General features: G+C 43.9%; 1 protein-coding gene across 2 annotated transcripts; it reads right to left on the reverse strand.

Moving 5' to 3' along the window:
• Positions 1 to 126: 126 nt before the first annotated feature.
• zgc:112982 (uncharacterized protein LOC503771 homolog) lies at positions 127 to 10395 on the reverse strand. 2 transcript variants are annotated; one of them, XM_037080058.1, is made up of 11 exons: positions 10163 to 10395; positions 8575 to 8610; positions 7786 to 8457; positions 6302 to 7114; positions 2965 to 3134; positions 2377 to 2497; positions 2094 to 2166; positions 1858 to 1979; positions 1250 to 1355; positions 1052 to 1163; positions 127 to 661 (listed from the first exon to the last, which is right to left on the reverse strand). In XM_037080058.1, exons 2-11 carry the CDS (start codon positions 8607 to 8609, stop codon positions 648 to 650), a joined length of 2238 nt encoding a protein of 745 aa, XP_036935953.1. In that variant the 5' UTR covers position 8610; positions 10163 to 10395; the 3' UTR covers positions 127 to 647. The 2 variants fall into 2 exon arrangements, with proteins under 2 accessions (XP_036935953.1, XP_036935952.1); XM_037080057.1 differs by having other exon boundaries at positions 8575 to 8618.
• Between the last annotated feature and the right edge of the window lie 265 nt (positions 10396 to 10660).

Genomic DNA, 10660 nt, shown 5'->3' on the forward strand with positions numbered 1-10660 from the left:
AATTTCTTCTCTTATCTTAAAAGATGATTGTAGTATGTAGATTGTAATGTCGAAGAAACTGCACTTCACTCAAGATTATAAGCAAAAGAAGTCCCACTTTGAAACATAAAGGACACTCAGACGAAATCAAAAAGACAAATGTTTTATTTGTTCACCAGTTTTGTCTGGTGTGACTGACAGAGAGCTGGTGAAACAACACAGAATTACAGTGAGACTGAAGAAAATCATCAGCAATCAAGAAAACATAATATTGATGTTCACGCTGAACAACAAGCAGCCATTCAAGTAGTAATGAATTCAACCGTCTCTGTTTCAGCAGCAGTACAGTTTTAAACGGTCGGACCAACATTATCCGGATTAACAGTGACTGATTAAAAAACATACGGTTTTAAATCAAGACCACACATCAACAGAGACGACGTGTGGAGACATCGACAACAGAAGGACAAACAAAGATGGAAGGAGAGAAGTCACAGAAGGATTCACATTCAGTTATTCAGACATCAAACGTCACCAACGTCGTGCTGATGATCAAAACCAACATGGGAACAATTCAGCTGGACAAATTACTTCCTTTTACTCTGCTGGTTTGTACGATCGGTATTAAAAGTTATCAACAGATTAGCAGCATCCAAACCTTCCAGTGTTCACCAGCTCGGACCTGTGAATGCAGAGGACAGACAGAAACAGCGGAGGTCAGAGAAATCGGGGTCAGCGTGGAGACAATAAGAGCAGATCTGTGACAGGAGAAAGAGGAGGACTGGAGCAGCTCAGGTCTGATTAGACGCTGAGCAGCCGGAGAACCTCCTTAAAACGTCAACGTGTCAGCGGGTCAGAGGGAATATTCCACTACCCAACCGACCTGAACACGAGGCTGCCAGGGGAGAGAGCAGCGGGCCTGTTACACAACAAACTAAATGTGTCACACTGAGCCTGGGATAGTCGCTGCATGCAGGGCGGGACTGATCCGTCGGCAACACCTTCAACAGCTCAGTGACAAGAACGTAAACTTTTCTTTAAACCTGCAAGAACTCCAGAGGTGTGAAGCTACCTGCCGGGTTGTTGCGGTTGTTCCCGCGCCTTACTGGTCCAAGCCGGTGGCCGAAGCGATTGTTCCTGCGCTGGGGGCCGGTGTTCGGTCTGTAGGCTCCTCTCCTGGGTCCCTACGGGAGGACAGACGTGTGAAGTTTCGCTCTGACTGCTGCGAGTCGTCTCCATCAGATGGATCACACGACGCTGCCACACTCACCATGTTGCCTTCTCGTCTCCTGCTTTGCTCGTCGGGCCAGTTGGAGAATCCTTCGTCCTCCATCAGAGCTATTTCGTCCTTGTCGCTGTAATCTATATCCGGCTCACTGACACAAACGCAATTCTAGTTAATTAATGCAGCAAGAATAAATAATTTCACTTCCTCTTGTTCCGATTTGAAATACTGACAAACGTTTTTTAGAGCTTTGACATCTCCAACATTCAGAAGCTGTTTTGAAAACAAAGAAATGACAGAAAAACACCAAAACAAAAGTTATAGATCCAAACCCACATGAGCCGAAAGGACGATGTTTTCAATACTATAAATCATTCCTAGATATTCAAAAACAAGCTAAATGAATCATCTTATTTAACATGTATAATAACTATAATATATAGTGTAATATAATATCTGTTCATTACACTCTATATCTAACACAGCATAGTTTCCACTCAGTCAAGTTTTCAGTATTAAACTCATCATATTCATAATTCTTCACAATTTAAAAGACAGAATATGGTCAGTTTGGTAACTTCCCTGTAATCTAAATGTTGAATTAAAAAACAAAAAGTGAAGAAGAAGAAAAAGAAGAAGCAGTTCAGTGTCACCTGACTGGCCCCAGGGGGCGCTGCGACATGCTGCTCCCTGATATCGTGACTTTAACTCCCTCCAGCCTCTCCTGCCGCCTCCTCTCCAGGTCGTGCCTCAGGTCCCCGGGGCCTCGAACCGGCTGTCATTGCATCATCAAACAGATCAATATAGAAATCTAATCGTAGAGTCACCAGCATCCACTGAGATTCAGGATGCCAACACAGGATCTAAAGACAGAGTTTTTGTTTTTCACCTGCAGGGGTCCCAGTCTGGAGAACAGAGGCTCATCGTCTTCAAGCAGCGAGCTCATGTTCAAACTGAAGCCTCTGCAGAAGAGCCGAGACAAACAACAGCAAACACAAAGCAAAATAAAATGAAAAAACTACAGAACAGACTTCATCTACTACCAGAACATTACTTGTCTTTTCAACAACCAGCATCTGACCAGCTAAAAATATTTGCATCTTCACATCCAGAAAACAAGGAAACAGTTTGGTTATGTGCGTGTACGTCATGTCTGCCGCCGCGTGACGTACCGGTTCGAGCTGAACCTCTCATCCAACGTCAGCTCCTCCGTCTCCTCCTCGGGGAAGCCGCCTTTCTGTGGAGCTGAGAAACGCTCGTTCAAGGTGACACCACCGTCTCTGAAGTACTGCTCTGTGAACGCAGACAACTAACACCTTCAAAATCTGTAGACTTTGGAATAACAACATAAACAGTGAATAAGACGTGGAATACAGAGTACAGCACGAGATACATCAGCCTGATCATGGGAATTATTAATTATCAGATATCTATTGGCACAGGTGAAATTATAGTCAGTAAATATGGACGCTTATGAAAAGCCGCATTACTTTCAAGGACTTAAAAATCTTAAAACAGCTGGTGGTTTATGATCCAACAGTGAACGGAGAGAAGAAAGACAGAAAGAACAAGCCCAGCATGCAATACCTGTTCCACAAGAGTTTGTATTCTGGTCAATGAATAACTGGATATAAATTCTACATTAAACGAGTTTAAGAACTTTTTATATTATTATGTAGCCGTGTTTTAGTGACCAGTAAGTCAGGATACAGTCCAAACACTCGGAGATATAACTTAGATTTGCGTGTACGTGTGATGACCTTTGACGTGGTGCACCAGCGTGATGATTTCCTGGGCAAAAGTCCCGGTGTGTGTTGCGGTCTCCCGATATGTCCCAGAATGCTCCAGCATGGGCAGGAAGTCGAGACGCTGGCGGCCCACGTTGACCAGGTCTAAGGAGAGCTGCCGGTCTGAGGAGTAACACAGCGAGCTGCAGAGGAGAGACAAGAAGAATGAAACCGGCAACGAGTAAAATCTGTTCTTCTGATTTAGCACAATGAAGAAAAGAGACAATACGATTGATTTACCAGATGTTGTGACAGGAAATGAACCAGCTGATCTTTTTAATGATCTGCAGTGTAGATGAAAGGCTGACAGATACGCTGCCCTGCTCACTTTGTGTAGGATTTTACTCCTTCGAAAGTTTTAGTCTCTTTTGTCAGTTTTAAAAGTCTGTAATTACTGAAAATCAAATGAACTCAGTGTGAGCACACATTTCTAGAGTTTATCCAATTATATCTGAGTAAAGAAAGATAAACAAAAGCAACACCTTTACCTTACCAAACAAACTTACCTTCCATGAGTTCCACAAACTCCATCGTTTACAATAACTACACGTTGAGCCTTGAAACTACACACGATCAGACAACTCATATTCTCCATTTGGAAATTTAAGAACAGCTTAAAGAGGAAGAAGCAGGAGACCAAGATAAGTTACCCCCCTCTGCTTTTACAGACAGGTGAGTTAAATGTTGGGTGAAAGTTCACACTTCTTTTCTCATTTGATCCGTTAATTCTTCAATTTGGCAGCATGACACTGGGCAGACTCCAGACTCCATGAATACTGCTGACATTTTCACGAGTCACCTTCAGTCGGCCTCGATCAGCGACGACTCTTTGGTCCGACTCGTTCCACACAGTTCGTCCGGACGTGACGCAGCTGCTTGGCTTTGATTTTGCTGCGAGCGGTTTATAAGATTTTGATCAAGACGTCAACTTCTCCTCTTAACAGCACTGATGACACTTCAATCTCAACATGGGTCAGCGTGGATAATCAGTCATGACTTTAATCTCTCTTTTCTGCCAGTGTGACGATGAAGTCTGGCACCTCTGACTTCTGCTTTCAACAGCGCCGATGTTTCCAGCTGTTTGTGTGAACAGCACATCGCTTCAACTTCTTCCATTTTTCAGCGCTGATTACGTTTATGTCTTCGAGTTCTCATCAACATTGCTTCCTTCTCCGATGACAGCAGTGATATTTGCTCTCATGGCTTTGATTTCTCCTACTGACGGCGCTCATGAGGCTGCAATCTCTCTGCTTGAATGTATTGATGTTTTTGTCATTGGCCTCAATTTCTCCTTTTAACTGCAGTGAAGTTTCTGTTCATGGCTCCAATCTCTGCTTTGCATTTATATTCTGTCAAGTAATGTTGCAGCCACATTTGTCTTCTTCACCAGATGCTTTGGAGGGTAAAAGAGTTTCACTTCAATAAAATCAGCCACAGATGATTGTGTGTTTTTTTTCGTCCTTCAGCCCATCGAGTGCAACAAGCTGGACAAAAACAAGACTCGCTGGTTGTTCATGTTTGTCTGAACTTCGATGTGTCTCAGCATTCACACAGTGAACGTGCTTGAAATCTTCGTCCCAAAGTAAGTTTGCAATTAAATAAGCCGCCGTTCCAGATTTCAGGCAGAACCTCTTCTGAACACGTCTTCCCACACAGTCCATCACAGACCATATGCAGGTTCAGGTTTGCCATGTGGACCAACAGCTCTTGTCTAGCACAAAAACACTCTCATCTTCCTGTTAAATATCCTGATTAATGCCGCTGAAACATTTCAAACATGTTCCTCTTCATCTCAGAGCACCTCCTTCCTCTAATGACCAACTCTGAACACAGAACAGGTCACACTGCGTTGCCATGTCGCCAACAGCGATTCTTAATATTCTTCATTTCCACAGAGCAGTGTCTGTTGTGTGACTTCCCCTTCTGAAACACGAGCAGTAAAGACATTTCCTCCCTCAGTTTCAGCAGTGTTGGCTTTTTCTTTCATGATCCAGCTTCACAATCAACAACTCCAGTTTCTTCCAGTGAGCCAGAGACTCAAAAATGGCGCCTGTGGAAATCAGCTCATCTGGAAGCACACGTGTGGCATCAATCAGGTGGTTAAACACAAAATGAGCATCACAGAAATCAACCGAAATACGAGAGCTTTGTAGAAGAGTGCTGTTCATCAGCAGGCTCCAAAAAGGTTTCTTCAGGTCTTCGACAAACACTTAAGTAAGTGATGACGTTTTGCAGCATCCCTTCAAACCAACTTCTCCAACAGCTCATGTTCACAGGCTTCATGTCATGGTCCATTTCTGCCTCATCATTTCACTCTTCACTCCTCACCTTGATTTCAAAGTTTCGCTTCTTCTGAAACCTTCGCACAACACACAAGGAAATTAGAAAGCCAGTGGTGATCGTAGAGTCACGTCTGCTTGCACTGGTTGGCTGGCTTTTGATTGAATCCTGCCAGAGCCACTGTTCATATCATCCTGTCGATCTGCCTCCTTCTTCGTGGAGACTTAAAGGAGGGATGAAAACATCCTCGTCACGATGTTTTGGGGCTGTCCACCGTTCTCCTTCATTATCTTGATTTGACGACTCTTCAACTGGCCAGTCAGAGGAGAACCCCAACTGTGGCTTCAGGAGGTGATGCGGTATTGAAGGTCCTGTATCTTGCATTGGGACTGAATTCCAGGTCCTTTGTCATCAGTATATAATCACAAAGGGAATGTGAACAATCTTGACTCTGTAAATTTCCAGCACACCAGTTTCCACTTGATGTTTGTCTCCTGTACTGAAATTTCTATGAAAAGTGACCCCAGCTCCAAAGACACTCCACTGCTCTTCAGCGATGCAATTTTCAGTCGAGATTTGATTTCTTCAGTAAACACAACGGTTCTTCTACAGCTCGTGTTCAAAGTCAAAGTGAACTTTATTGTCAATAAGGTGCAATTAGTGCAAGTAACTACACAGAGGAACGCTCCTTCCTGCCGTCAATCCACAGGTTTTCATGTGAGGGTGACGTCACCTTTGGATGTAATTTTCTGGCAGTAACTTCTCTGCAAGGCTTCCCGATTGTATGATATAATCTGGTAGGTGCTTGTGCCAGCAGTGCCTCACGAGGAAGCACATTTTTAAGCTGAGGCGCACATTCTGGCAGTTTTATCTGAACTGCAATCATTGTTGTGTCCTGTGATTCTCAGTTTCTTCACCATCCTCCACTCTCCACATGATGATGTGGTGACTTCCACCTTCCCGTCGCTGAAGAGAAGTGTGAACCTTCACCTCTCACCCCTGATAATCTGATTATAAAAAAATACTCTACCTGTTTTGGTTTACGGGTCGACTCATGTCCACTTTGATGGTTAGCGTTTCCTCCGTTACAACAGTCATGTTATTGGCTTTCTGATCGTTCCATTGGCGCAGCCGCTGACGGGGCATTTTAGGGTCCAAGTCAATCTTTGGTAGATGCCGGTCCAGACTTCCAGGCCTGTCATGTTTCCACGCCTGAAGCCTTGTTTCTTCTGCCCAGTCATCCTCCCGTTCAGCAGGATCCTCATAACTATCTTCCCTTACGGGTCGGTATTCTGGTCTTGGCCCGTCACGAGGAAAATCTTGGTATCCCTGAGAGGATTGCTGAAAGTGTTGTTGATTCCTTTGTGGTCCAGTCTTTCCACCCTGGCCGCGACTGCTCCTGCCTCTCATGGGGCGAAATCCTCCCCTCCCCCTGATGTTCACGGGACCTTCTCGATGACCATATCTCATAGTGTTTGGTCTATCTTGTGTCGTAGGGCTCCTCCGAGTTTCACGATAGTTGTAATCTCGCCATTTATCTTGAAAATTATGTCCTCTTGCGCCTTCCCGATCATCCGACCTGCTGTCTGGCGTCCTGAACCGCTCCTGAGAGGAGCTCACTGGCCGGGGGCTCCTCTGACGTTCAAAGTCGGGGTCAAGATCTCTGCGACTGTCAAACTGTTCCCACCGTGATGGGGATCTGCTGTATGTGATGCCGTGATCATGTTCAATGACGAGTGGTCCTGAGTGCCCAGTGTCTCCACGAGGAGAGTCTCCTCCAAACCCATCTCTGGGCGCGTCCACTGAGAAACGCTGTTCCCCAAAGTCCTCCTCATTCCTGTACCTGTGGCAGCATAAGAGGAGGTGACACGGTTCAACAGTTATTCATGGGACTGTCACATCTTCACATGTGGCTTTACATTTACACCTGAAATTAGCTTTGGACCACAGTCTTGATCAAATATCTGTTCTATTATCACTGTTTTTGCCATTGAAACTAGGGGTGGGACGATGATCAATACACTATCAACAAATATTGATATTCTAATGAAAACAAGCAGGATTCCCCTGACAATTTGACTCGGTACTCCGATGGACATGATTCAGTGGCTGTCGGTGTGTGTGACACACTGAAGTCAGACTTATCATCATTTCATCTCACTTATATCCTGATGTTCTGTTAGACAAATGTCACTGTACCACAGATTTATAACTCTGCGCTTCCCACCCCTAATTATTCCATTTGCATTAACAATGTTCAACAGAAGCCATGCAGAGACTTTTAAGTATCGGTAGAAGTTGCAGAACAATACAACTCTAAGCCATGCAACATGTGTTAATCTAAGTTTAAGCCATGCAATATGTGTTAAACTACTATTTTACATTATGGAAAATAAGGAACGTTGACGGTGAGGAATTGTGCTCTATAGAAATTACGAAAGATGAGAATCCTCCGCATTCTTCGTTTCCTTTTTCCCTGCGATAATGCGGCAAAGTCTTTTGCTTTAAATTTACCCAAGGTGACTGCTGTCATCCATTTCTCTCCGTTGCCTTTTAAAGGGGGGGGTCCTCTCTTGATGTGACTCCTCTCTTTGTCTGCCTCTACCAGGACCCTGTGTGTTCCTCCTTCCTCTGTCCCAGCCTGCCCCCCCTCTTTGGTCATCTGACCTCACACTTGGACTGAGGTCTCTGAATCTCCCTCGTCCTCGGCCCTGCTCCTCCCTCCTCCAGCCCATCCCCGGCTCTCTCTGCTGGTGGTCTGAGTGAGACCTTGGTGTCGGCGGCAATTTTTCCCTTGTCAACCTAGGAGGCGACTGCGACGGCCTCCCTCTATTCTCAAAACTCTGGAAGTGCTCTCTAAACCCCTCTCTGCGTCGGTCTCCTTCTCCTCCTCCATCATGCGGGAGTGGGGAAAGCCTTCGGTTATCATAGCCCATCACATCACGATGAGGTGATGGCCTCCTGCGATAGAAATCCTCCTTGTTTGGGTGACGCTGATGCCCAAAGTGGCGGTCATCTGAGAAAAGAGGTGATCTTCTCTGGCCTTCTGGGTACACATCTTCCCTAAAGTAATCCAAGTGTTCCTCTGGATCTTCTCTGAGGCGTTGTTTCCTGTCCAACTCATCCCCGTCAAGTCCTGCAACGACTTTGTAAGGATCAAAGTCGGGTTCCTCCCATGGAAACCTCCTGAAAACGTAAATATGAAAGATGCCCATGTATCAATGAATCAGCATTCACGCCAGTTTAAAGTTACAGATCTTGCAGGACATAATCATGAATATGAAATACAGGAAATGCATTTACCTGTAACGTGGTGATCTCGACCGTGGTCTTGACATTCTGTCAACCTTTAAGAAAAGAAGACAACACGTCACATTACAGGCAGTTCTAACTAAACAACTGCATCCACTCAAGTTATACAGGGGTATAACACGTTTATAGAGGATGACTAATGATTAACTACATTAAACAGTTTCTGTCAACAGGGACAACGGTCTCGAGCCACCTGTTTTGTGTCACATTGTGCAGGATAAATTGAGCTGGGGCAGGTGGACGGAATTTGGGCTGGTTTACACCGAGTTGGGCAGGTAACAGATCCTGTTACCATGACTGAAGGCTCGGCTTGTACATTGTGACCCCCACAAAAACAAGTTAAGCTGGATGTGTAGGATGACATCACTAAACCTGCTGTAGTGTTCAGGTTTTGCAGGTGTACAGTGTAACCTAAAGTCAAAAAAGAAACATCACTTTTGCTATGTGGAAAAACGGTTAGGAGGGCTACCATGACATTTAGATGTAGGCCTACTTTAAAGCCATATGTTTACATTTGTAATTGTTCACATTAGAGCAAAACAGGCTTGTATGTTGAGTTACTGGGGGGAGAAGAAAAACAACACTGCCACAACAAGAACACACAGCAAACGTCAGTATGGGTCATAAAGAGCTGCGTTCAAAGTCTTTAGATTTTCTTCTGAGGAGGATGTGCTGAAAAAATCAGTGCACCTTTAAAGTTTAATAACATTTTCATGTTTATCTGGATAATATCATGATTCACAATAATGTTGGACGGCATAATCATGACATTAAAATTGTCATATCGCCCAAGTGTGTCCAAGTGTGGACTTCAGGTAATTCACAAGGCCTCTGAGAGGAACCACAATACTGTTGGTTTTCTTCATCAATTAATTTGGATTGTTAATTATTGGTAATATTCAGGCGGTTTTTGTGATGAATTTGGACAGAATTTGGGAAACTTTTTGGCTGGATAACTTTAAGCCGATCTGGCAACCACATTCACATACAGCTCTACTAACATGAGAACCTTTATGAAAGTAGTGTTTTTTTACTGTGTTTAAATGTGGCGGACCCTGCCACCTGTCTAGGTTCTAACAGTGTTCTTGGACTTTATTTTCCTCTGAGAGCAGCTTGTTGATTCACTGCCAGTGAGATTAATATTTCTGAGTTTGTATTATTACCTCATTAATATTGTAAATACTACAATCCTGAGTGCCCATTAAGCTTCAGATTGCTGACTTAATAAACGGATTTAAGTGCAGGACAGGCAGTAATGCTGACTGACATCGACTTACAGGATATTATTGATCAGCAAATTAATACAGATTGCACACTGATCAATTTTCACTAACTAAAGTGGCATGTAGAATAACAACTTCACATTTTGGTTTGGTGGACTATATAACACCTAAGCTCTTGTTTAGCTAGATAGCTACAGAGAAGACATGCTAATTTTAGCTAAACACAGTGTAGAGTTTAGTTGGGATGCATTCCCTGAATATTTGTTCCATTATTAGTCCAAGCGACCTAACTTGTGGCTGGCTAACGCTAAAGCTAATTAGCAGCTAGCTAACGTAACTGTGAGCGGTTGACTTACCTTCGTCCACGGCGCGCGCCAGGCTAGCGCGGCTAAAGTTAGCTAAAGCGACGATAAGCACAGCAAAGTATAAAAAAATGACAGTTTGTAATGTTAGAATATCACCCTGTTTGTGACCAGATATATGCAGAAGACGGCTAAATGCGCTGCGTTGTCCAACAAAGTCGGTTAAATCTGGTGTTGACATGAACTAGCTAACGATACGCGAGATGTGCAAACCGGGCTGGGAGCTTCCGGCCTGGTTCTTTCAGAATAAAACTCAATTCTGTATGCTCAGTTCAGCAAAACTAAAACAAAAAAACACACAATAAAATAAGAATAAATTAACTTGCAACTGTTGTCCAACTGTTAAATTTAGAGCTTCCTTAAGGCTAGAAGGAGGAAAACACAGAGAGGAGGAAGTTTTTGTCGTCATCATGCACAAGAGAGAATAACACTGAAATACAGTTTTGTGGAATTAAGTCAAAATGTGGAGAATAAACTTGACATTTAAAGATT

The sequence above is a fragment of the Acanthopagrus latus genome, chromosome 19 (assembly GCF_904848185.1).
Source record: "Acanthopagrus latus isolate v.2019 chromosome 19, fAcaLat1.1, whole genome shotgun sequence".
Classification (NCBI taxonomy): domain Eukaryota; kingdom Metazoa; phylum Chordata; class Actinopteri; order Spariformes; family Sparidae; genus Acanthopagrus; species Acanthopagrus latus.

Coding starts and splice junctions, on each gene's coding strand:
- zgc:112982 (XM_037080058.1), bottom strand. CDS start 8,609: ATGTCAAGACCACGGTCGAGATCACCACGTTACAG. Junction 8,458..8,574: donor TCGAGATCACCACGTTACAG/GTAAATGCATTT, acceptor TTACGTTTTCAG/GAGGTTTCCATGGGAGGAAC. Junction 1,980..2,093: donor CCAGACTGGGACCCCTGCAG/GTGAAAAACAAA, acceptor ATGCAATGACAG/CCGGTTCGAGGCCCCGGGGA.